Genomic DNA, 26,944 nt, shown 5'->3' with positions numbered 1-26,944 from the left:
GGTGGCAGTGGAATTAAGGCAGAAGTTATCTGTGGCAAGGTTTCATGTTACAAAAACCTAAGTTAAAATATTACTCTCTTAATTTGGTAGCAATTGCTGTGGATTTAGTTGTGAACCCAGGAGTTAATTCAGATACCTGAAAATTTTACAGACTAATTGCATCTGACATGAAATTCTAAATGATGTAATTGGTAATGAAATAAAATTATTTTGCTTTATACTCTAATTAGAGAACACTTCCTTGCATATATAGTTTCAGGTTTCGTTTGCCTGTAGATGATCTTGCTTAAGAATTCTGGTGTCATGCTGCCTAACCTGGTGACCTGCCTGATGGTAATCTGATAGGGGGAGCGTCACTGACATCAAAACAAGAAGTCAGTCCTCTGAAAGTTAGAGCATCAAGAGGTGTCATACTCCTCATAATTTTATAGAATAAGTGGAGTTACATGGATGTTTAGGGCTTCTTTGAAGAGCAGTAAAAAAAGTGGTTTATATTTTTACTTATCCTGGAAGAGGGGAATTGAAATATGGATCTTTTTTGTTAATTCTCACTCTGTCTCTCTCTCTTTTACAGCTGTCGAGTGCAAATCCTGTGTATGAGAAATTCTACAGACAGGTATGTGTGGTCTGATTGAGAGAACTGACTTTATTTTGTATTTAAAAGGAAGACTGATCTTTTGCTATGGACTGCAGCATGGCCAACAGTGTGTAAACAGTAAAAGTTCAAGGGATGTTATGCTGCTTTAAAATATATTTTTATAGTAACTAACACTTAGGTCTGAGCTGTATCAGTATAAATTTAATGTTGGTTGTGAGAACTTCCTTTGCTAGGGAACTGCCAGGTTTGTATGTGTGTCACACATCTCTTTACAGTTACAACAAACCATTAGCTCTTGGGATGGAGTAAATTCTTGCAAAATACAGTAGTTGTATGTTCTTTGTTCCTTTTTATAAGTGAAGCTGAATTTCTTGTGTTTGTTGTGCAGTCAGTGTTATGCAAAACTTGCAGCTCTCTGAGTATCCCCAGAGGCTCATACAGGATGCTGTAAGGAGTGAAATTTGGGTGGAAGGCCACTGAGGGCCAAAATAATGTGTGTAGTTCTTGCAGTGTCACTCAACAGATGTAATTTTTTAAAACAGAATACAATATGTATAAAATTAAAACATAATAGTGCAAATTCTAATTATCACCTGTCTTTTATATTTAAGCCCAGCAAAAAATCAGATGTGTTAATTCCTAATTCCTTCATCTTTTGTGAAAAACCAGTTGTTTCAACTACTCTGTAATAGTTGTGATAGTTAATATTTTGTGTCCTCTGCATAATAGGTTTCTGTACAAACATTGAGCATGGGAAAACTTTTAAGGAAATGCTAACTGAATTAATGACTATTAAACACTTAAAATAGGTTATTTTTTTAACAGAAAAACCTGATGAGTAATTGATGAACCCTGTAAAAAACCAACCTTACAGGAAGTTTTTTACTTTTATGCAACTGGTAATGTTCCTGTCTGTATTAAGACAGAATATAGTGTATATGGCCTCTTCATTTAGGAACATCTTTTGGGCATATAAAATTAGAATGTAAATTTATATGCTGGGGAAGAGAGAGGACCATAATTTCTGCCCATTGATTGTGGTCAGAGGATTAATCCCATTATCAAGCACATAAAACAGCAATTAAAGTGGATCAGCCTGAAAAGTTTGAGCTTTCTATTTTACCTTTAACAAGGGTTTCTCTCCACCAAAGGAGAGTAGCAGTTTGAAATGGTTGCCAAAGCCTGCCTATTAATATGAAATCTGGAACAACTAATCCAAATGTCTTCAGCTTATTGTAGCAAAATTTTTAATGAAAAGAAATTTTTCATTTGTAGAAAAAATCTGGTGTTTGTTCTTAAAGTGATTGTGTTAACTGGATTGTGTGTTAACTGGAACGCTGATTTTTGCTACCCCTTTGAGAGCCTTTGTAAAGAAGCTGCATTAATTCAAAAGCTGGTTTGTCATGTCAGGGTTTTTTTTTCTCCTCCCAGGTTGATTCTGCTAATTCTGGAAGAGTGCTAGCATCTGATGCAGCTGTTTTCTTGAAAAAGTCTGGATTGACAGATTTGGTACTTGGAAAGGTATTTAATGAGAGTTTCTTGATTATCCTGTCTCTTGCCTCAGTTAGTATCCTGTGTACATTAAAAAACTTAGTGGTACTACAGGATATGTGGTTTTCTCTAATGTGTTTTCAGTTGTGTTGTCCTGTAGTTTCCAACTTCAATATCCTTGCTTATTCTCCTATGTGTGCAGCTTGTGGTGGAAATTTAAAACAATTTTCAAATTTGTCCCCACAAATAAATGCTGTCATGAAAGCTAAGACCTAAACTTTGATCCATGAATATATTGTTAAATACAGTGAGAACTTGCCAGCTTCCTCTCATTGCTGTGGAACACTTTGTTTCTGTTATTTTTATGTTTTAGATTTGGGACTTAGCTGATACTGATGGAAAAGGTATCCTGAGCAAACAGGTATGATTATTTGTGTGATGTATGAAGTTACTCTAACCATTAGCAAGCCTTGAAATAAGATAAAGTTAAGATTTCTGGTTCAGGAAAGCAGTGTTTCTAACTAATTTTTTCAGATTTTTTCAATTGGAACTAATATATATTTCCCACTTCAGTGTAAGCTGCAGTAACTGAAGCAGCTTTCAGCTACCTTGTCACTTTTTCTTCAGCTCATAAAAGGAGTTGCTGTAGAGCTGTGCAATACAGTATCCTGAGAAGTAACTTGAGGGTTTAATGTGTTTACTATAGAGGTGACTTTTCCTCTTGATCTTGGAGGAAACTTAATGCAGTAATTAAAGTTCTATCAAAGCCTTAAACGTTCTTATTTATCTGATTTTGGTGGACTTGACACTAGTACATTCTTTCTGGGATTGTTCTGAGCAGTCAGACTTTTGCCTATCAGTCATGCTACTGAGAAGCTCTAATGTGCCTTTGCTCTTTAGTTTGTAGTTAGTTTGGCAAACCTGTGGAGAGCTGTCTGCTTCATCTCATGAGAGGAAAAGGGGAACTTGTAGCATCTATAAACAATCTTTTTTTTCAGATTTCTTTTGGGTCATTTTGCTCATCTGCTCTGCCTTTCTTTCCTCCTTCTCCCTCAACTGCCACCTTCAGGATCAACTCAGAACCTCCAAGATTAACAGCTGTAGTTGCTACCTTCAATTTTCAGTGCTTTGCTATAGAAGTGAGTGCTGAGAACTGGCTGCCCTAGCCAGGAAGCTGCTCACTGCCTGGAGATTGTAATTACAAACTTTGCCTCACCGGAGGAGTTCAGTGGTTGCTTACTGCTGCTTTCTGTCACTTTGTGACCCCTTTTGAAGCCATTTGCAACCCTTTGTATATGTAGCAATGCCATAGAAGCTCATAATTCTTCTGAATTTTTAGTATTTTCATATAATAAATCCTTTAAAATTTCATTTTTCCTGTAGGAATTTTTTGTGGCTTTACGACTTGTAGCATGTGCACAGAATGGATTGGATGTTTCCCTGAGTAGTCTTAATTTGCCTGTTCCTCCACCAAGATTTGTAAGATTTCTTTTTTAATTGAACATATCAACTCATTAATAAGAACTGCTTTTAAGTGAACAATTAGGAAGGTTTGGTATAAATACCAAACACATCTGAAAGTGATGTTGTGGGGCAACAAGGCCCTACAATAGGGGAAAATAAGCAATATTGAATAAGGTGCTACATGTTCTAGTGGGGATTTGAATATAAATTTGTGTGTAGTTTGAATATACATGACATTTCTTCTGTTAGTGTTGTCCTTAGTGGAAGAAACAATTAAAATTTCTTGCTGTATATTTTGTTTTCCTTAACTAAGGTATGAGTGACTAAAATGCAGTTCTAGCTTTGAAAAGGAGCACTTTTTCAAATAAGGGAGTAGTTTTGCAAGGTCAGAACATTTTCTCTTTTAATGTGGGTTTTTTTTTCCTGTTTTTCTTTAGACTGACACTAGCAGTCCTTTGCTACTCAGTGGAACAGCATCGAGTGATGTACCCTGGGCTGTTAAGGTAAACTAAAGATCAGGTTATTCCCTAGAACTATGATGTGACTTGCAAGAAAACATCAGTCTGAGAAAAACATAATGTACACTGGTAGCTGTGTTTTATAAAGAATGATAAATTGCCATTAATGTCAAATCTGTAATTGGGATAATAGACCTAATCTGATAAAAGGATTTATCCTTTGGGAAATATTTTTTTCCTTAGAAATGTGATTTTTTGGGAATAGTTACCTGAAACTATGACAATAATTGAAGTCTAAATTTCACAGGATTTTGGACGAGTTTCTAGCTGACTTAGAAATAATAGCTTTTTTTTCTATTTCATTTTAAACATCAGGAACCATAACCTGTGTGATTCCAACTACCTTTAATTGAAAGTTAATACTTTTGCAAGAGCTGCTGCTTCTTAGCCTACGAGTGTGACTGTTGCCATAAGTAGTAATTTTCTTCTTCCCCTGCAGCTGGAAGACAAGGCCAAGTATGATGCTATTTTTGACAGCCTCAATCCTGTGAATGGACTCTTGTCAGGGGACAAGGTGAAACCTGTACTCCTCAACTCAAAACTGCCAGTGGACATCTTAGGACGAGTAAGAATATCTTTTCACTTATTAATTCACTAATAATAACTACTACACTCAGCAATTTTAACTTTTCAAATTCAAGATTTGTAGTGATAAGCCTGACTATTAAATACTGTCTCACAGAGCAGCCACAGTACTCTTTGGCTCTTGGTTTGGGGCTGGGTACCATCAGTGCACTCTGTCTCCAATTTAACAAGCTCTCAGCTTTTGCATGGCTTGTATGAATGTTATGTTGCTCACTGCAAGCTGAGGCTTTTCATCTTAATAGAATTTGGGATATGGTGGGGGGAGGCTATTCCCACATTTGTTTGTAATGATGTTTTAAATAGGAAGGTGCTGCAGTTTAGGCAAAATACAAAGATGTGTTCTGATTTTTGTTGGTAGGTGTGGGAATTGAGTGATATTGATCGTGATGGAATGTTGGATCGGGATGAGTTTGCAGTTGTAAGTATCTTCTGCCTCTTGGAATTTTGAAAGCCTAATGGCAAAGCTTTAAAATAGATTCTTTGTGTATTAATTTTTGACTGCTTGTGTAATTTATTGTCTTTTTTCAGATAGCTTAATCAAGTTTTCCTACTAGTTAATGTTTCTGTCTAGTTACACAGCAATAGCTCTTTCTGGGCTGAGCCATTAAAAACTGTGATTTTTCCCCATGAGATACTGAATGTTTGCACTGAATAAGTTTTACCTTAACCTTCAGTGTCTGTCACACCCAAGTGCCTCAAGATGCCTTTGAGGAAAGTTTTAAAGGAATGTATAAATTCTTCAGAAGTTCATAGCAGGTTAGAAATCTAACACTGTTAATGCCAGGATTGATGAAATAATGTGAGAAGCAGTAAATAAGTTTCACCTCTGCCCAGGAGATGGCAAGTGAGAAGAGAGTGGGAGGTTCTTGCTTTTGAAGACTGTAAGTCTTGAATGCAATAGTAACCATGCATCAGCTTTCAGCTTGCTTTTGCATGTAAGTGAAGAGGAAGGAATTAAACATTCACTCTGGAGGAGAGAAGTGTCAATTTTACACAGAGAAATATCAAACCTAAATTGAAAAGTTTGGAAAAACTAACAAAATATCTTAACTGCATTCTGTGTTGCAAGAATCCTGGAAAAGTACTGTGACCTTTTTCTCCTGGGGGGCACTAAAGCCAACCTTTGATTTTAATTTTTACAAATTAAACTGTTGCATATTTACATCCACACCCCTTGTTTTCTTGTTCAGGCCATGTTTTTGGTGTACTGTGCTTTGGAGAAAGAACCAGTGCCAATGTCCTTGCCTGCAGCTTTGGTGCCACCATCCAAGAGAAAACCTATTAGTGTTCCTGGAGCAATGCCATTAATTGCACCTTCGACATCTACAAAAGATTCTCATCAGTCCTTGCCACCTGTAGGCATTTTAGCTGCCAAAACACCATTATCACAGGTATAATTCCAAAGTTACTTGGGATTACAAGATTTCTGCTCTTAATGCTGTGTTTTGGATGCTGCCTGTGTGAAGAGTTGATAGAGGTTTTTGTTTTCTTGTCTTATTCATTGGCTGATGAATTTGATGGGAAGACTGTGTGGAAAGGTACAGAGTTTACCTTCTGCTTTTTCTTGATGCCTTCAGAGATGAACAGTTGGATAAAAGAATATTATTCAGTAAATATATTGAGGATATTTTAAAGATAAATTATTTTGAGGCATCAAGCACAATGCAGAGGTCAGAATATTAAGAAAACAGTTTAAAAATGTAGTCCAGGTTTACATCTTCAGAACCTAAGTCTTCTGGCTGAAGAGAAGTTCATTAAACAAATTGTGACAGGAATCTATGTGCAGTTGTATGTGTGCACATGCCTGCAATTTGAAGAAGACATTAAAGAAAATGGAATAGATAAATGCAAGATTTGGGAAAAGGAGACAAAAGGTCTGGCATATCCATCTAATCACATGAGATACAGTGTTTGTTTCAAATGCAGTTGTTAAAAAACATGATGCCTTCCACCCCTGAAATAATCTTATTTAGAATGCAAAATTTGGGAAAATGTCTTTCCACATAGATTATAACTTCCTTATTCAATTCAAAATAAGAAAAGATTGAAAAGAGGATCTAAAGTAGGAGCAGTAGTACTTAATGCATAAGATACTGCTTGGACTTTTGGGTACTCATATTCGATTATTCAGTAAGAAACTGGCTTCTTAATCCTGGGGGTGCCATGAGTTTCATCTGGCAGATCACTGGGTAAGTCTTGCTTTGTGTATTGCAAGGTGATGGCATTTTGGGTGAGCTTTGGTGTATGTTTTGTGTGCAGCACCATTTGGGATTCATGGAAGTGTCCTTGCATGCTGCAATTAATTAGTGTTCACAAATTTGCACCTGAAGGCATTTTCACTCAAAAAAGAAACAACAAAAAAACCCCCATCTTAATGGTTGCTTAGTGTTTGGAAAAATTGTTGAAATAACAGGAGTAGCTCTAATTCCCATCTTTACCTTGATCAGAGGTAAATTCTACAATGTAGAATGAGCCAACTCTTAACAGTCTGGGCTTGATCAGGTCTTCAGTCCCTCCAGCTAAAGCTCTCCAGCTGTGTAGAGGAATAAAATTGATAGAGCCAGACAGCAAGCAGGACTGTGACTGAGCACAGTGATGAGCACAAGACCCTGCTGGGAGGGGTTCTGGGCTCCAGGGAAGACTTTTAATACCTAGACAAAGAGACAGGGCAGTCTCAGTCAGCCTCCCTGCTTCACTGATGTAAATATTTTGCTTCTGGATCTCTGTGAATCTCTGTTTTGGACAATTAAATGGGTTCATGAATTATATAACTATCTGAAAACAGAACAGCCTGTATCTTAGTATTGTGATTTTTATTTTTGGTTTTTTTCCCTTCTATCCCCATCCCCCTTTCAGTGGGTTGTGTCGCCTGCAGACAAAATTAAGTATGATGAGATCTTTGTGAAAACTGACAAGGACATGGATGGGTTTGTGTCAGGTGTGGAAGCCAGAGAACTATTCTTGAAGACAGGACTGCCTTCTGCTCTTCTTGCACATATCTGGTAGGGATTTTTTTTCCATGACAGCTGTTTAGTTAATGGCATGGTTCTCACTCCTTCCTAGCACTTTTCATTAAAAGTGTTATGTTGACATTTCTGGAGAGTCAAATTTGCTTTCTGTAGATAATACCACAGCCTCTGTACAAGCAGTGGTAACTCCCTTGCTTCTACTTCTGGACAGAAATCAGGTAAAAATGCTGGTTTAAAAACCAGGTTTATGTTACACATCATCTAGATAAAGAAGTAAAGCACCTGAACACAGCTTGTTATGAGCAAATACTGCACTTCAGCTAAATCCCTGTGTTTTATGTTGCTGTGTATCAAAACACAGATGCTGTACACAGGTAATGAGTATTACCTGTGTAAATTCTTAGCATGTGACTTATGGCCCACTCAGTTCTGCAGTGCATTTGTCTTTCATTTCAGTTAGTAGTGACACTCAGTGTTTTTTTTTTTTAATCCTTTCTCCCCTGTAAGCTGTTCTTGGGCACTCTGACAGGAAAAATGTTTTTCCAAGGTATAGTTAACATAAGTTCTAATTTATGAAAATTAGATGAAATTGTGTTGGTTCTTTAATTTAATTTAATTGTGAAAGGTTCTTTAATTTATAAGGAACTGCAGTTGCAGGCAATAAGTGCAATCAACAGGGCTGTACTTGCAGAAATGAGATAGTGATTTATTTCATGTGCATCTCTGTACAGGGCTCTCTGTGACACAAAGGACTGTGGAAAGCTTTCAAAGGAACAGTTTGCTTTGGCTTTCTACTTAATTAATCAGAAGCTGACAAAGGGCATTGATCCACCTCAGGCTCTGACTCCAGAGATGGTTCCACCTTCAGACAGGGCAATCAGTTTACAGAAGGTAAGAGTGGGTTTGGCATTTTTGGCATAAATCTCAAAGAAAGCATGATAGTTTCAAAGGCTGTGCATGAAATACCTCAAGTACTGACATACCTTAAATTCATCATCATGTCAGGAAAGAAAACAACTTTTAAGTGCAAAGTATTGACACAACACTGTTCCATTCACGTTGCAAAATGAAGCTGTCATTTATTATGCTGGCCAACCAAGCAGAGAGATCTTATGTTGAGAAAGCATTAGTTTCGATTTTGAAAGAATATCTTTATACTACATCTCAAAAGACATTTTAGTTTGTATTTGACCATGTGCAAGTTCAATGTTTTTCTTCCAATGTGTTCACAATTACCCTTTTTGCATTTCTTTTTTAAGAAGTCTGTGAACAAAATTAAGTTTAAAATTATATATTTAAAATTTAAAAAATAAATGATAATTTTATCCTTCACAGATAGTTTAAATGTCTGCATAGTCTGTTGATTTCCATCTATCTAAAATCAGCTGTGCATTTCTGGGCCTGTACAGGAGTTCAGATTCTATTTATCAGAATGGTAGGGGTCATCAGAATTTCTTACTTGCTCCACACATCACAAAGTCAGATGTGGATTACCTTTTCTTGGTTGTGCAAAACATCGACCTAATCCTACAATTTTCTTAAACAGAATGAGAAATTTGCACCTGAAACAATGAAACTCAAAATTTGGCCCTGCTTTTGAGTTTCTGTAATTGGTATCTAATTTCATTTTACATTCTGTTTTTAAAAAGCATTCTGTTTTTAAAAAGTAATTGCCTTATTTGCAACTCTACTAATCTTTTTTGTATGTTTGCTTTCCTTTCTATGTCTCTTTTCTAGTTTGGACTGTTTTTTCCATTCTGCACCACTCTGCTTTTCATCCTTATTATTCTGTCAGTTTGTTAACTCTGCTTTCTCAAGGTTAGAGAATCTTTGCTATTCTAATATTTACTGTCTATTGGTTTAGTAATGAACATCCTCCAAAGCCTCTGCTATAATTATTGAAAAAGCACAGCACTCTGGAGCCTCATGTTAAACTAACTCAGTATCACTTGAAGCACTTCTAATATGTGTCTTTACTCTGCAATAGGAGTGTCACCAAAGTGAAAAAAATACAAATATAGAAGTAGTAAATAAACCAAATAACTCTTAAATGAATGCCAGGAAGCTAAATGTTATCTGTAAAATAAATCTCATTTTAGAACAGTTTTGTTTTGTATGATCAGATGGTCCTGTATGATTGTGGAAGATGTCTTCAGGAGTTCACAGGAGACAAACTCTTTGAATTAGTAGATGCATCAGATTTATGTTGTGTTCTGGTAATAGAGCATTTGGACTGTTTTGGTTTGAAGAGCTGAAATGCAGTGCTGCCAACAGTTGTTACAAGATCATGCTGTCACAAAAAGTAAAGTGAATAAAGTTGTTGGACAGCATAAAATATAAACTAACAGGTTTTGGGGTTTTTTTATGTTTCAGAGTACTCAAGGACCGAATTCTGTGGCAGATTTTTCTGCAATTAAAGAACTTGATACATTAAACAATGAAATAGTAGACCTGCAGAGGTAGGTAAAGGAAGAACTGTCACAGCTGCCTTAGATGCAGTTGTTACTGTTTTTAAAAAACAATTCAATGTGTCAGAGAAAACCAGGTGGATGGTTGGCATGTCTGGAAATGTCTGTAAAGCTTCTACTCTTTGCTTACTCAGATGAATGCATTTAGTAACAGCAAGACTGAGGGGTCTGTCCATCCTGCCTTCTGGGTGGTTCAGCTGGGGGTGTTCAGCCTGGAGAAGAGGAGGCTCAGGGGAGACCTCATCACTCTCTACAACTCCCTGAAAGGAGGTTGGAGCCAGGGGGGGGTTGGTCTCTTTTCCCAGACAACTCTCAGCAAGACAAGAGGGCAGGGTCTCAAGTTGTGCCAGGGGAGGTTTAGGTTGGAGATTGGAAAGAATTTCTTTATGGAGAGGGTGATCAGACATTGGAATGGGCTGCCCAGGGAAGTAGTGGATTCTCCATCCCTGGAGATATTTAAAAAGAGACTGGATGTGGCACTCAGTGCCATGGGCTGGGAACTGCAGTGGGAGTGGATGAAAGGTTGGACTTGATGATCTCTGAGGTCCCTTCCAACCCAGCCAATTCTATGATTCTATGATTCTATAAATAGCAGCGTCCCGAGATAGAATTCTCTCTTTTTCATCTTTATTGGCAGATGAGAATGGAACAGATCTTAAGTATGCTGGAACCATGGTGTAAACTGGTGTTTGTTCTCTGATTTGTAGAGAGAATTCTAAGGGCTTTGTGTTAGTGGCAGTAAGGAAGTGAGACTGGAGAGGTCAAGTAGGTACATTGGGTAAAGAGTGGGAAGAGTTTGCATATGAACCTCTACTAGGGTTTTGAGAGTGGGGAAGATGGACATGTTTATCTTCTGTTTAGTAAAATAAACTGTTGCACTGAGAAAAAGTGTTTTAATTAGACATCTGCAGACCCTTAGGTTCCATTAATTATTTTCAAGGTAATTAAGAAGATGACTTCAAGTGAATAAGAAAATCAAGCTCATATGTGTTGCATAGTGTTTGTCATACTCTCAATTCAGATCAGCTGTTTTTCTTCAGTAATTACTTTGATACTTTCATAAATGTACTGAGGATTCTATTAAGAACAGCTAATTCTACTATTTATAAGTGAGTGCTTTGTCATGATGAAATTTGTCTGTCTAATTCATGTCACTCGTAGGAAGGTTTTAATTTGGCAATGTGTCAAAGCACAGTCTGTTTCCTAAATACATATTTTTTCACTTCAACTGCTTATTCTCCCTCTCATTACTCCCACTGCCTCCTCACTCCCAGCTCTGCCTTCCTCTGTTGTTCTTTAAATTATATTAGTTCCAGTTTTGGGCTCTCAATTATATTATCTTAAAATACCATTTACAACCATGTATATTTTCTATTAGTATCTTGGAAATAAACTTTTCACTAGCATGAATTCTTAGATGAAGTTGGTTTTCAGCAGGTGGGCTTGCAACATACAGTGTGTCCTGTTTGCTTTTTCTTACTGTGAGGCATGAAGGAACAGTGGCTTTTGGAAAGGAATTTCCATTTCTTCAGTGGCAAATATGCTTGGCTGATTATTTAACACACATTTGAATATTAGATTGTTGAAGAGGCAACTATTAGTATGTATTAATTTTTTAGAAAGGGGAAATTTACTTGGATGTGATTTAGAGATTCAGAATAGAATTGGATTAACAATGAGAGGCTTAAACCTGTATTGTCAAACTGAATTATACCAGGAAGAGGTTTGTCTGGTTTTAGTGAGAATGATTATGGGGTTGGACTTAGATGATCTCCAGAAGTCCCCTAAAATCCCTAATATTCTGTGATTCCCTGACTCTTAATACCATGAAGCAAGTTGTGGCTCAAATAAATTCTTTTTTTTTTTTTTTTTTTTGCAAGAAAATAAATATTTCAATTTTAAAAATCCTTTTGCCACCATAGAAGCACTATTTTAGTCACAGAGTAACTGTTACTATTCTGTACCTTCCCTAAGTACAGGTAGCAACAGATTTTTTGTAGTAAATGTAGGAAACTTTTTTTCATTTTTGTCAGATCCCCATTTTTGTTAGAACTGGTGAAATACACTTTGAGTCTTGATAGTTAAATTACATTTTATATGATAAACTCAAGTTATTCTTATTCATTATTAAACAAGAAATATTGTTCAGCTCTTGAACTAGGCATGTAATATAATTCTAGTCCATTATTCCATTGAGAAGTATCTATGAGAGCTGCATTTGAGAGACCCATTAATGGAAACTGAATCTATTTTTGAAGAGCTCTTTATAACAAACAAAAAAAAGGCAGCAGAGGAAATGCCTCAGAAGAATGACAGTGTCTGGAAAATACAGCTTTTTGAGAGACTGAGCAAAGAATACAGGGCTGATATGATTGTGGCTCAAGAGTTTGTGTGGGAAAGGTTTCTGGGAGTCAGTAGCTTTTTAATCCAATTGAATTAAAACTCTGTCAGGAAGGTGGAGGTTGAGGATAGGATGAAGAATAAAATCCAGAACACTTGTTAGTGAAGATAATTCCTCTCTAAAAGGGGGAATGATTTGCCTGGGGATGTTATGGAATCTTCATCCTTTTGAGCCTGTCAGCTCTGCTGCCTCTAAGTTCTGTTCCAGTTGCACCATATTTTTAGAAAGTTATTTGAAGCTTTTTTGATCAGGATTGTGGGAGGCCAGACCAGATGTTCTTAATATTCCTTTTTTTTTAGCCATAGAACCTTTTTCTTCCTCTGCAAACCCTGCTTTGCTTTTGTGTGTTCAAAGCTATCTACAGCCCATGAATTAGTGACATTTCATAATGCTTTGCCTACACTGTGTTCCTCTCAAAGCATGTTAAGTAGTTGAGCTTAACTTAGTATTTCTCAGCAAAGGTGCCATCCTTCACATATGTTGGGCAGCAACAGTTATATTGTCCTGAATATAAATCAGGTTAAAAGGGCCATAAAGCTGGTAAGTCTCAAAAAGAAGGAACAGCAAAATATCTCCAGAAAAAACAGGCAGCCCCTCCCTGCCCTGCACTTTCATCAGGTCTTCAAAGTTCATAAATTTACAGCTTCTTATTGAATCAATGGTAAGAATTTTGATGTAGGCTGGATTATTTCTTCCAGCATCTGGTTCGGAAGTAACTGAGTTATTACAGCTGAAAAGACTGGAGGAAAGAAACGGGATGGGAAGCTAAGAAAACCCTAGGCATTTTTTTTCTGGCATTGCCAAACTCCTACAGTAGGAATCCCCAGAATTACAAATGCATTTGAAAATAAGAATTGTTGGCCAATGGTGAGTGTAGATAATGCTACCAGCTCTATGAGGAGTAATCTGCCTCTTACTATGGAAAAGAACTATAATTATTTGCTTTTGTAACTGAGGTGGTTTTAAGTGCTGGGCATCAAGCACTGCCCAGGGTTGTTTCATATTTGGCTTGGATATCTGTACTGATGTGGGGACTCCTCAGTTGTCAGCTATCACAAATACTTACAATATGCTGGCTCCCATTTATAAATGACTTCATTCACAAATTAATATAAAACTAAGATTTTTTTATTCTAGATAATGAAGTGTCTTCATTGGAGAAACAGACCATTAGTTTGGATATTTTTTTATTCATTGCTTTTGATTTCCTTAATAGAAAATTCTCCTGATCTGATTACTGTATAAAATGGATAGGGAAATTGTATTGATTTAAGAAATTGACTTGAATTGGTTCCAAGTGTCCATTATTGGCAAGACCAAGGTTGATTTTGGTTTTGGTTTTTGGTTTCTTTGAGTGCTGGTGTGCTAAAGGACTTTATGATCCAGGAAGTCTGAGATCTGTCATATCCAATAAATCAATTTTGTTACTTCTTTTTGGTTCTTTCAGTTGCTGAGCATTCCTACAGGGGCATACCAGATAGTTTGTAAAAGAAATGGAGGCATTCAGAAGATTTAGTGAATTAAGTAGGTCTGTGTTGTCTTGTTGTCTTTTTTTATTTAAAAACAAAGACAAATCACTGGGGGGGGAGGAGGGGATATGTTATCTGTGGACTCCACACACTCAGCTTGTTTTCCTTTCCTGAGACTGCTGTCTAAGCTTTTCTTGTTCTGTCTGACAATACTTCTTTCACTTGATGTTTTCCAGTTCATTGTTTGTGTTGAGATTTGGGCAGTGGAAGCTGCCTGGGGGTTGGTTTTGTATCCTGTTGCTTGTTTAGCATAGTCCAGACTGCAAGGTTTAGGTACCTGGTTTCTGTTGAAATAAAAAGGAAGTGGTCTTCACCTCTGACAGTCTCTTAGGCATCTAAAAAACTGTGTATTAAAGCACACCTACGTGCTTGCATTTCTATTTCCTGCTCAGATTTCATACCTGAGTAGGAAAAACAACAAATATTTACTTACCTAGTCAGTTATTCTCTTTTATCTTCCATCAGGAGTAATATGCCTGAGTGTTTGTTGTGCTTGATCTGTGTCTGAGGGCTTATAAGTGTTTTTCAACCTGACTTGTACTTAGATCTGTGGAAATGTTTTATTGAGATTGAGACCCTTTGTTCATGGAAAGGTACAGGAGGCAGGATCAATGGAACTTGTTGCAACCCCACGTTGCAGTGCTTTAGCTATCCAGTTATGCCACAAATACTGGTTTATTGAGCTAGAGGAATGTGCTATAGCTTTGATGGAAATGGTAAAGGTTTGGTTAAAATTGCATGATGCTTTTTTCTGATGAATGGAGAGTGAGAAATTGTATGAAACTTAAGGTTCACACATAAAAAAACTTAGCCTTGTTCTTCAAAGCCTCTCTTTCCACATCTTTCCTTTTCTTTCCATGCAAACTTTCCCTTTCAGCATACTCAATGAGGTGCTGCTAAACCAGATACTGAGATAAATAGTAGCAGGATGTAATCTGTAGTCATTATTTTTCAGAGCAAATGTTGGTTTAAGATCTGTGACATCTGGATTGTTTTTAATTTCTCTTGAACGTGGTTTAGCAATGATCAGGAATTCCTCAACTTAAGTAAAGAAAACTTAGAGCAGATCTGTTTTACTTTGGAGACAGAAATGTTTTTTACTGTATTTAGTAAGAGTAAACAGTAAGATTAACAATTTTAGATAGATCACCAGTCTGCTGCTATTAAAATATGAAATCATCTTAATTTCAGTATGTACAAATAATACAATTTGATAGCTTTTCACAATGGTATTTAATTTAGAAATGCTACATCTATCATTGTTCAAAATCTAACTTTTCATATGTGTGCTAATTTATTAATAAGATCCTTATGTAAGTAAATATCTCTATACAGAGGACAGGGTTAAAACTGTATATGTTATACTGCTTTTCTCCTCTGTGGAAGGAGAAAAGATGCCATATACTATCTAGAGATAAAGGCTTTTATGACTTAATTTAAAACAGTAACATTTCAGAGTTGTGCATTTTGGTTTTTTTCCTTTTTGCAAGCTATTGTTATGTCTGACTGCCAAGAATTTATTGATGAAATTCCCCTGTCATCAGTAGTCACTTTTAAACTTAAATAAATGTCTGTAGAGACAGATTTGATATGACACAGCAATTAACTACATCTGGAGTTTCTGATAACAGCAAGACAGCCTTGGCTCTTCTGACAGAGCTTACCAACAAATATATCTAAAATCTGATAGGGAAAGTTAATTAATCAGCTAGATTGGCCTGCTGGAAATGTCCTGGTTGCTGTTAGCATAGGAATTACTGTGTTTGCAGGGGTTAAGAGATGGAATCTGATGCAATCCCTCCCACTTTTCCCAGCAGTTTTCATTAGAGGAGTGCTCCATAGCAACAGTGAGATCACTGGAGGCAGGATTTCATTGATTTCTCCCACCCGCCCTCTTCCATTTTTGAGCCATTCTTATCACTGAAGTGCAGTTGGATGAAAAGATAGGGGGGTTTTTTGGTTTTTTTTTATGCAGAACACTTGTGTGGGCTTCTGTCTTGCAAATAATTTGGAAAGCAGAAATCCTTCCTTCTTCTGTATTTAATGTTTCACTATGTATTTAAAGAGAGATACAGGCTTAGGGGGCTGGATAACTGTACCTGCTGTAGCTGATGTTCTTAAGTATTCTTGCATTGTTTGCTGGTCTTCTAGGGAAAAGAATAATGTAGAACAAGACCTGAAGGAGAAAGAAGATACCATCAAGCAGAGGACATGTGAGGTCCAGGTAAATAAGACACAAAATTATTCTTCAGACACCTGATATTACACCATGTGGTGCTTTAAAGGCAGTGGGATTACTGAGTCTTGAGATCACATCACATATTCAGTGATGTGATCATCATTACAAAAAGACAAAAAAAATGGTTGTTAAAAAAAAGGAATGTATTTTAAAATATATTTTCTGTATGAATGTGGGGTGTGAGCTCTTAGGATATGTAGCCTGCATGGAGTTTTAAATTAAAAAATATTACAAAATAATAGATTTCTTATTTTTATTTTCTGTAATTATTTTTAGCAAGGTTATCTAATATACAGCTAAAGTTGGACACTCTAGCACTGCCAATTAATAAACCTAAGTGGTTGAATTAAAAAGGTTTGTGTGCAGGGCTCCTAAAGAGTCGCAGTAATTACCAGCTTGGGAGGAATATTGCCTTAAGTTAATTCTGCCTAACTTAAGAGAATTTAAAAAATAATCTGATTTTTATTTAAAAGGATGATATTGAATTTCCAGAATATTGACATATTTAAATATTCAGAATAAATACAGAGTAAGAATGTTTAAAATCAAGTGCTTTACAGAGATGAAAATTTTTCCAGTCAGCATCAGTGTTTAGTGTGCTGACAGTCTGGCCAAGCCCTGAATTAAATGCTTCAAAGCAATAGTTCAGTTAAATTTTAAGCTGCAAAAGCAGCTATGGTTGCTGCTTAAAAAAAAAAAACACAAACAAACCAAAATCAAACAGAAAAAAAAAACTTCAGTGTGCTACCTGATCACTTACATTTATTTTAGGATCTTTGTTTTAAATAATGTGTATTTGATTAAGAGAAACTAATGCAGAACTTTTGCATTTTCTCGGGGCAGAAAAAGAGGGAATGTGTTACAACTGTTGAGAATTTTGTGCTTGGCTATTTAATATCCTTAAAGCCTCGATGTTAATTAATTGTCTGACCTTTTAGAAGATAATCAGGTAGTCACAATGGCAGGCAGGTTCAGCAGCTGCAGGAATGCGTGCACAAGTTGCCCATGTCTGTGATTTTCGTCCATGCAGGTTGCTTTTTCACACTGTTAAAAATTCTTCTGGGCGTTTCTGGTGCTGCAGGCAGGATGGTTCTGTTACTGTGTTCTGGAATCTGTGTGTGTGTGTGAAGGTTGAGTTCTCTGGTGTCTTTGCACAAAATGTATATAAAGCTAAGTGAAAACCTTTCCTTTAATGTTATCTGTTAAAGTATTAGAGTCATCTGCATATGTTTACTGCTTGGTAGGCAGCAGCATCACAGGATAATGAAGGCATTGTATCCAGAGGAGCAGCTTGGAAGCATTTGCCTTTGGTCCTTAACCTTTTAGTGGTGACACAAGCTATCTGTCACTTGCTATATACAGAATTACAGAGTTCTGTTGGCCTCCACAGAAGGAACAGTCTGCTATAGGCTTGTCAGAAAAATGAGAAACCATCAGGATCAAATAAGATATGGCTGCAGCATTTATTTAAACTGATGGCCCTTTATCTCTGCTGCCTTTCTAGCTCCTGAATGTTGGAGGATCTGCATATTTCAGGAAACTTTATAGAACTTCTTGATCTGTCACCACTGTCCTCTGAATATCTTTACATCATGTTTTTTTCATCTGGTTTTATTCTAATGGTGACATTTCTAAAGAGATGTACAAAACCAGTTTGTTTTAATCCACCACCTCGAGTCAGGCTTAGCTTCATGGCATCACACTCCAGGGTTTTAATTACCAGGATTACTTCCATGGATGCAAATTATAATCTCAAATATAGCCATAGTGTGGCAGACAGACTGGGGTGTGTGGGAGGAGAGAAAGAATGATAGATTTTCTTCTATAAAATAATTTATAAACTATGTAAATAGATACTAAAAGGCAAAGACAGCAAAAGAGTTGGAGGGAAAACATAGGATACTGGTAGGTTTTAATGTTCTTTTTAAAATACCAGCTCTTTAGCATCAAAGAGTAAGGGCTGTTTTACTTGAAAAGTTATGGTCAGAGTAACAAAGACCAAGAAATTGATAGGTCACCATGTCCTTAACTTAGTCTGGGATTTGGATTAGCATTTTCCTATAAATACAGGAATAATAAACTCACATATTAAATGTTCTTGGCAGCAGAGAATTTTGTTTTACAGAGTTAACAAGTAACTCCTGAACAAAGCATAGTAAAGCTTTCATCAGTTGGGAAAAAATTAAACTGCATGTGAGACACTGATTCAGAGAAGAGAGAGGGAAATGTGAAAGGTATTTTGGGAACAGACCCTATGAGGAGAGGCTGAGAGAGCTGGGGGTGTTCAGCCTAAAGAAGAGGCAGCTCAGGGGAGACCTCATTGCTGTCTACAACTACCTGAAAGGAGGTTGTAACCGGGTGGACGTTGGTCTCTTTTGCCAGACGACTTTCAACAAGACAAGAGGGCAGGGTCTTAAGTTGTGCCAGGGGAAATTTAGGTTAGATATTAGAAAGAATTTCTTTACGGAGAGAGTGATCCAGCATTGGAATGGGCTGCCCAGGGAAGTAGTGGATTCTCCATCCCTGGAGATATTTAAAAAGAGACTGGATGTGGCACTCAGTGCCATGGTCTGGTAACTGCAGCGGTGGTTCAAGGGTTGGACTCGATGATCTCTGAGGTCCCTTCCAACCCAGCCGATTCTATGATTCTATGATAAGTTTGCCTTCCAATTAGTCCAGAATTTTTCTGGTTTTTTTACTTCTTGATCTTGTTGGCCTGAGTTGTTTTAGAGATTTATGCTGAGTATCTCACTCATCATTGGATTTTCCCTACTATTCATTGCAGTGCACAAAAGCCATTAGAAAGTCAGTGGAGTTTAACTTTCCTGTGCTGTTCAGGCTTAACAGTTCCTAACAGATGCATTGTTTGGTGAAGCACAGACCAGCAAGCTATTAAATCCACTGTCTGTCTCCAAAAATCCAGATCTCTAGACTTTTTTTTCTCCTTCAATACATTAGCATGGGAGTTCATCCATGGGAGTTACAATGATGATAAATCTAATACATTTTTATTACTACTACCACAAAAAATACTATTTTTATTATGTTATTTATATGTTAGTGTGTGGTTTGTTTTTTTGTTTTATGTTAGTGGTTTTCATGGATAATCTCATTCAGTGCTTCAGCATTAAGATGATATTTCTCTGCTGAGGTTGTTGTAGGAAATCAAAGCTTAATTGGATCCTGGTTTACTTCATGAAGATGTATCCCAGTTCTGTGTATTGTATCCACTCCAATCTTTGATTTTGAAGTGGTTATATGAATATGTTTAGGTTTTGGTGCTTGTTCTTGGTGCTTTTTTCTCTTTTGTCTTTTGGGAGCCATCAGTCTTAGTCAAGTCTCTTCAGAGCCTCTCTGCTGCTGTGCCTAGAACAGACATTGGGATTCAAGGAACAGAAGCAAGAGTGATGAGGATCTATATTTAGCTTGTGTCTATGTGAATCCCTGTTTCCTTTCAGAGAAAGGAGTCTGAAATCTCTTGAAGCTGTTACATTTTCCCCCATTGCATGTGTTCAGTGTCAGCTGTATCAGAACTCTGATTTCAAAGCAGAGTGAAAAATTAATGGATCAAGAGTGCCCCAATTACCCAAGTCAGTAGCTGCTGTAATAGCTTCTTGTATGTGCCTTGGTTTCTCTTTCATAGATCAGAAATAGCCAGTAATTCACTGGGTCTGACTGCTGTACATCAGTCATAGGCCCTTTACTGAACTTCAGATGTGATTTGGGGGTTTTGGTTTTAGTTTTTTGGGGCTTGGAGGTTGTTTTTTGTTCATAAAAGCATCTGTGCTGTTTCTATATGTAGTCCTCAAGTTATCTCGAGGTTACTTATTTCCCTAGCATCTCACTGCTATTCTATGCATCTATGCTCTTCTATTTTTATCTGTCTTTTTTGTCCTGATTATCTGGAAGTTTTAGCACACGTGAATAAACTATCTCCCTCACAAACTACAAATCCCAAACAAAACACCCTTAAGAAAGGACAGCATATCTTACCTTAGAGTAGCACATGAATGTATGATTTAATCAGAAATTCTCATCAGCTTGTTTTCTTACCATCCTTAACTTTCTTTTATTTCTGCTTTTTACTGTTGCTCATGATTCTTCCTACAATTACCATATTTTCTTGGAAAGGCTGCAATCTTTCTTTTCATCTAATACTTTTTCTTTTTATTCATCCTTTTTGATCTCCCTGTATTATGTCTTCCTCTTGACTTCGACAATTCTTGACTTTTTATTAATGTTATCTCTGCAGTTTGTTGAATCATACCTATTCCTCTTGCTCAGATATGAACTAATTATCATATAATGCTACTTAATGTACTTAGAACACAAGGTATATATTTACTGCTGTTTCAGAAATTAGAAAATGCCATATTATTGTGTATGGCATGTCTGTTTCTTACCAGTACTGCATGGAAAATAAGTTTTTGCCTTATTTTTGTGAATTCAGAGGCAGAGATGCTCTAGAAGGGAGTGCATTTGGGTTAATAATGCTCTGTTGTGGCCCTTTACTGTGTTGCTTAAACAAGTTCCTGCTCAAGCATAGGAGAGAGGCAATGTGGCACCCAAATAACAATGACTTACAAGTTCAAATGAAACTCTAACCTCCCTGTAAGTGAAATATTTAAAATCTGTGTTGATGTATGACCTTCAGTATTTCAGTGAGATTCTTCTGCTCAAGATATAGCAAATAACCTGATTATTTTTTGTGTATTAGAATGTGAGAATACTTGCTTATCTGACAGTGTAAATGCCAGCTTTGGAAAGATAATTTGTTGATACTTTGAAATCTGAGTATTGCAGTTTTTCACTGTGGGATTCAGTGGTTGGGAAGATAAAGGGAACAAGTGCAAAACTAATCTGTGTTATTACAGGATCTACAAGATGAAGTGAAGAGGGAGAGCAGTCATCTGCAAAAGCTGCAAGCTCAGAAACAGGAAGCCCAGGAAATTCTTAATGATCTTGATGAGCAGAAGGCCAAGTTGGAAGAACAACTTAATGATATCAGGCAGAAGTGTGCAGAAGAAGCCCATATGGTAAGGTCCAGTGGTTAAAGCCCTTTGAAGAAGAAATGCCTCATTTTGAAGAACTCAGCCTTGTAGTGTTACAGTTGTTGGGGCAGGAGAAAAACTTTTAATGAATAAACAGCCTAAGTGTTAAAGTTTTGTGACTAGCAGAGAACAGGAAATAATGTGGCTTAGTTCAGTCACCTCCTAATTTAATATCAGGGTGCCCACAAATAAGGTTAAGTGCTAACAAATAATGCAAAACTATAATGCAATCTTAGTGTAATGAGAAACACTAATTATTGGGACTGATTTTTCAGTGGTTAAAAAAAAATCATCTTATGGTCACATAGATTTTTTTTTCCAACATAAAGCTATAGTATTTATTTATCTAAAAGGGTATTTTCAGTATTAGAAATACTGTTTTGATCAGGAGAACTGCCAGAATACTATGATCTTATTGAGAACAATACAGAATTAACCTTTTATTCAGGAATGATTTATGTAATATCTGCAACAGTTCTCAGGTTTTTACTTTTTCTGGTCATAAATAATAGTATTTGGATATGTTTGTAGGTGTGTGGTTGTTTATTTTTTTTAAGCTGGCTTTGAAATATTTGCCCATGCTTTAGATTGCTATGCTGAAAGCTGAAATAACAAGCCAGGAATCCAAGATTTCAGCCTATGAAGATGAACTGACCAAAGCTCAAGAGGAGCTGAGTCGCCTGCAGCAAGAAACTGCAGAGCTTGAGCATTGCTTAGAATCTGGGAGAGCACAGCTGGGACCTCTACAGCAACATCTGCAGGATTCACAACAGGAAATCAATTCAGTAAGGCAGTGTGAAAAACAAATAAACAAACAATCATATTTTATTTTTTAGCTGACAACCTTTAGTGTATTTTTTTGGAAGGGGAGGGAAGGGAAAGGTGAAGGTGTTTTGGTTTGTTTTTTTTAGTTGATTGTGCCATCAACATATTGATACTCACATATGTTATGTGCTAGTAGTTGTTGGTATTCTTAAAGGCTGACTCAAGTAACTTAAGATACACTCCATGATTTTTTTCTCAAGTTTCTTAATAAAAAGGGATTAATTTATTATTCATCATCAATAATTTGGCTTCCTGTAATGAATGAAAGATGGATAATGCATGTTAAATTCTATATATCCAATATAGTTATTTAAGCTTTCTTGCTCAGCTATGGCCTGGGGCAAGCTCTCACTCTTCTTTTATTAATGTGAAGTTGGTATAAAATTGCTAACATTTACTTAGTGCATTATTGAAGAAAGAAAGTAAGGTGAATGTAAGAATAAATTGGCTTGACACTAGATATTGAGAAGCAAAGGTGCACGGGTTTTTAAGCACAGAACTGTGCTTTGAGATGTCTCCTTTTAGATTAAAGCAGCACTTTTCAGCTCTTACCTGTAATCAGGGGTTTATTATTACTTCAGTTATGCATTAGCTTGCACACTCTTTCCTCATCATTCTTCTTTGTCTTGCCAGCTATCTAATATGTAAATCAGTCTCATCATTATCAAATTAAAAACAAAACAAAAAGGCTTCCTATTAATTTTGAACTGTAGGAAGGGCTGACTTTGGGGTCTGCCATTTTACATAAATAATTTCTGACTTAATTTTTTTGTCTTACTATTTCCACTGCTAGTGTTCACATTTTGCTCTACTGAAGAGCCTTATAACTTAATTTTTAAATCTGGCTTTGAGGTTTAGAAAAGAAGAAGTAAATGGATTTTCCATTGTTTCATCACGGGTAGAGAGAAGGTTGTGCTGTTTCAATATTAGTATATGAGCAAGAGGTACTTGCAATGAACAGATAATGTATCCTGGCTCACAAATAATGAATTTTGGTGCTTTGATGCTTTAGACAAGTCTGAGGTCAGTGTATCTGAAAGGTATCTGATGTCCTCTTTGCTGCTATCTGACTTGTGACATGGGCAAGCCAATGAAAATTCTATGAGGTGACTGAGCTCTAGCAAAAGTCAGGGGGGTTTACACACTGAAATATCTGAACTATGTTCATCCTTCTCTGATATCTGTGAAATTCAAAGATTCCTTCATAACTGTCAGGTTGGTTGTGACTGTTTGCTGTGAGACACTGCATTAAGCATAGTGCTGAAAAAATATAGAATAAGCTGTTTAGGAAAATATACTGTGGATTTTGTAGAATTCAAAGGTCCTGTGGAAGAAAATAATGAGGTTGTAATTTTCTTTCTGGGAAGATGAGAGTTCTGATAAAGCAGGCTTTTTCATTTGGAGTTCAAGGCAATTGCAAATACATAATTTAAAAAAGAAAACAATAAACAAGCAGCAGCCACTCTGCTCCCAAAAAACTCAAACAAAACAACAACAAACAAAACCAGCCAAACAAAAAGACCCTGAAAGCTTTACAACTCCTAAGAGTTTGAATAGAAATAGAGCAACAACTCTTGATGTTGTCTGTGATGCTGTCTGCTTCCTTGGCAGGAGCAGATTCTCAGGTCTGTCCTTCAATTAAATTGTATCTCTTCTATGTCAGACTTTTCTCTCTTTGAAATGATGTGGGGTTTATATTTGCTTTTGAAAGTGAGAATTGTAGCTTAGATTTAAGAGGGGATGGTGATATACTGGCTTCTGTGTACTGCCATGCTGATGCATATCTGTTTATTTCTATCTACAGGTGCAGACAAAACTTCTTGAGCTGAAAGAATTGGGGAACAACCAATTTAGTTGGCACTCTCAGCCACATAATACACTTGTTAATGGGACTGTGGATCATTCTAGTCTTAGCAACAGCAGCAGTGAAACTGCTAACCTTAATGAGAATGCTGAAAGGGAAAGCATAGCAGAAGATGAACAAACAAACAGCGTCTCTCCAGTGAGTAGTGTTTTGCCTGCTTGATCGTGATGCAATGCAGCTGTGATGCTGGAATAAGTTAAGAATGTATCAAGATTGATAATGTATTTAAACACTTGCACAAGTCAAATTTCAGGGTGTTACTGTGAGGCACTGTGTTGCAGCAATCTGAAAGCTGCTAAGCACAGGAAGAAGAAATTTCAGCTTGGCTGGAAAGTGGCATTAACAGTTTTTCTGTATTTGTTCCCAAAGCAAAATATCCTAAATTGCATAGTAGAATTAGCTATAAAGGAGAGCAGCTGTCTCCAGTTGGTGCAACAAGAATGGAATAAGGAATAGAACACCAAATCTAAAGATGTGTTATTTGAATGTCCCTCTTTATGTCCCAGTAGACTCTAAAAGATTTTTTTTTAAAACTTTTTCAGGATTTATGGAACATTTCAGTATGTTCTATAAGAAGTATGAATCCCTTGAAGTATATTCTTTTAGCTATTTAAGAATTAAAATTATATTGTGTAGTCTTCTATTTGCTAATTTATAATTAATTTCTTTTACCTTTATGTAGGTAAGGAATAGTCCTGAAACAACAGCCTCTGTTGTGGAAGAGGAGAAAGAGACTCCAGCTGCAGCTATTCCCAAAAAGGTGAGTTTGCTCAGATCTGGGGGAGAAAAAAGTAAGTTTAAAAATTGTAGTTAAGCTGTTTGAGGCTTGCATCATGGTCATAGAGCAAAAGGGAAATGAAACTGTCACTTTTTACTCATTTTACTTGTCATCTCATGTAGCAGGCAGGTGGCTGTTGAGAAATGTTTTGGATGTCCAGTCATGAATTATGTAAAATTCTAGCTGGCTATGGGATTTTTTTATCTCTAAGAAGCTACTAAATGGTAACACAAAGTAACACAAATGTTTTCAGTCAGGTAAGTCTTAAAAATTTAATACCTTTCTCCACTTTTGCATTGCCCAGGAAGATCCGTTTGATGCTGAATCTCATCCATTGCCTGATCTAGTTTCTGAAGCCAGCTTAGAGTTCTTCCAGTCTGACCCTTTTGTTGGCAGTAAGTAAACTTTCCTCTGTGGGCAGGTATTGTATGAACACCTCAGACTCATCTTCACCTTGGGACTGCTCTTCATGGAATAAATGTGAAGGTGTTGGGAGTGACAGGAGTGTGGAGCCACTAGCATTACAAAATGGAAATGAGAGTTTCCAGAGTGTTTTTTTCCTTCTTTCATCTGGACTTTCTAATTAACTGTGAAAATTTCACCTTTCCCTCACCACTCTCATACCTCTGTGTGCTGCACAGATCCACAAAGAGATCAAATGGGGGTTCAGGGAGCTGTGGTGCAGGAAGGGTGTGGGTGGTTGAGAATGAATGGCTGTGGCCTACTTTTGGTGAGTTTGGCACTCAGAAAAAGGTGATGTGGAACTGCACCATCTGCTTATCTTGTGGAAGTGCTATACTTTATTTTAAGAACTTGCCACTGACGAATGCTGTTGTTCTGGTTTTATTTTTTTCTTTTATGTTGGAAGAAGTGAACTGTCTATATGGAGTCACTTGGAGGGAGTTAATTTGGCTTAGCTGCTGAAGCAGATGTTTTCAGCCACATTAACATGATCTTACAGGCTTTCAGAATCAGCATGGTCTGATCAATTGAGCTCATATCACTTCAAAAGGAAAATAAGCTAAATTTATTTCAGATCACTTGACTACTGAGAGAAATGTCAGTGCAGATTTAATACTTTTAATGAATAAATTAAACTGATTTAAAACAGCTTGAATGTTTCTGTGTAGAAACTGCTTGGTATTTGTTTATGTTGAAGTGATTCTACTCACAGCACATCAGGACATTTTTTTTTTTAGAGGAAAAAGGTCTCTCTGTTAGTAGCCAACCTTCTGAGCTTTGTTTGCTGAGGATGTTCAGATAATAGACAGAACATCTGTCTCTTGGATGTAGATGAGGAAGTACAACTGATGAAATTGGTTCCAGTCACCCAGTACAGGAATTAACACTTCAGAGCTACCTGAAGACACCCATGAGAATTAAACAGACCTGGGACTCAGTTATCAGTGGTTGGCCTGGCAAATGCTGCATAATGTGGGTGTTTACAGACAAAAGCATCTTTGAGATTGCTGCTCTTGTGTGTTTCATGCTGATAGTGAACAACTTGATTAGTATTTGCTTTTTCTAATGCTAGCACTTATCATTCTACTGAAAATAGTGAAAATATTCTTCTGTGTGAGGGTTGTTAAATTCTAGACATAGAAATGACTTCGTATCCAAAAGACTTCAAGTATGTGCTTTATGACCAGTAACTTTTTTTTTTTTTAAATAAACAGGTGATCCCTTCAAAGATGACCCTTTTGGGAAAATTGGTAAGTAACTTGGTAACTTCTAAAGTGTTTGTACTTCTAAATGATTCATACTAAAAGAATATGTGGGGAAAAGTGTTGCTGCTTTCAGCATAAGAAAGGTAGAAATGACCCAAAAAAGTCACTGTAGGATAGATAGATATGGAACAGAAGCAGCTGGCCTCTTGTTCTAAGGATTTTCAGAGGGGCCCGTTGCCAGTCAACTTCTTGCTGTTGGAAGCATCCTTAGTTGGGATTTAAGTCTGTGAAGGTGGTGAACAGAAGGCCCCAAACTCCTGCTGCTTGCCTTGCATGCAGTGAATTAGGACTGTAGTCTCTTTTAAAGGCTTTTTTACCTTACCAACTTTCTTTAGAACTAAATACTGAAAAAGATGAGGAGTGTCTATATAGACTGGCTCTATAGGCACTGTCATGCATTATTTGCTTGTTTCTGAGTGGAGTTACTGGTGACAGAA

At 36.8% G+C, this 26,944-nt stretch overlaps 1 protein-coding gene across 4 annotated transcripts in view; it reads left to right on the top strand.

Moving 5' to 3' along the window:
- EPS15 (epidermal growth factor receptor pathway substrate 15) overlaps positions 1-26,944 on the top strand; it is a 44,894-nt gene that overhangs the window by 7,489 nt on the left and 10,461 nt on the right. For all 4 annotated transcript variants that reach the window (XM_030455036.1, XM_030455034.1, XM_030455032.1 and 1 more), the window contains exons 2-19: positions 575-616; positions 2,030-2,119; positions 2,463-2,510; positions 3,473-3,568; positions 3,991-4,056; positions 4,511-4,636; positions 5,015-5,074; positions 5,847-6,047; positions 7,513-7,658; positions 8,357-8,516; positions 9,999-10,084; positions 16,175-16,247; positions 21,137-21,298; positions 21,901-22,098; positions 23,943-24,140; positions 24,685-24,762; positions 25,085-25,175; positions 26,457-26,492. In XM_030455036.1, the coding sequence (XP_030310896.1) occupies positions 575-616; positions 2,030-2,119; positions 2,463-2,510; positions 3,473-3,568; positions 3,991-4,056; positions 4,511-4,636; positions 5,015-5,074; positions 5,847-6,047; positions 7,513-7,658; positions 8,357-8,516; positions 9,999-10,084; positions 16,175-16,247; positions 21,137-21,298; positions 21,901-22,098; positions 23,943-24,140; positions 24,685-24,762; positions 25,085-25,175; positions 26,457-26,492 (1,957 nt within the window). The remainder of the gene's footprint in view (positions 1-574; positions 617-2,029; positions 2,120-2,462; positions 2,511-3,472; positions 3,569-3,990; positions 4,057-4,510; positions 4,637-5,014; positions 5,075-5,846; positions 6,048-7,512; positions 7,659-8,356; positions 8,517-9,998; positions 10,085-16,174; positions 16,248-21,136; positions 21,299-21,900; positions 22,099-23,942; positions 24,141-24,684; positions 24,763-25,084; positions 25,176-26,456; positions 26,493-26,944) is intronic.

This window comes from Calypte anna, chromosome 8, assembly GCF_003957555.1.
Source record: "Calypte anna isolate BGI_N300 chromosome 8, bCalAnn1_v1.p, whole genome shotgun sequence".
Lineage (NCBI taxonomy): Eukaryota > Metazoa > Chordata > Aves > Apodiformes > Trochilidae > Calypte > Calypte anna.
Note: the sequence above shows the minus strand (reverse complement) of the source record. Positions and strands in the feature narration are given on the sequence as shown.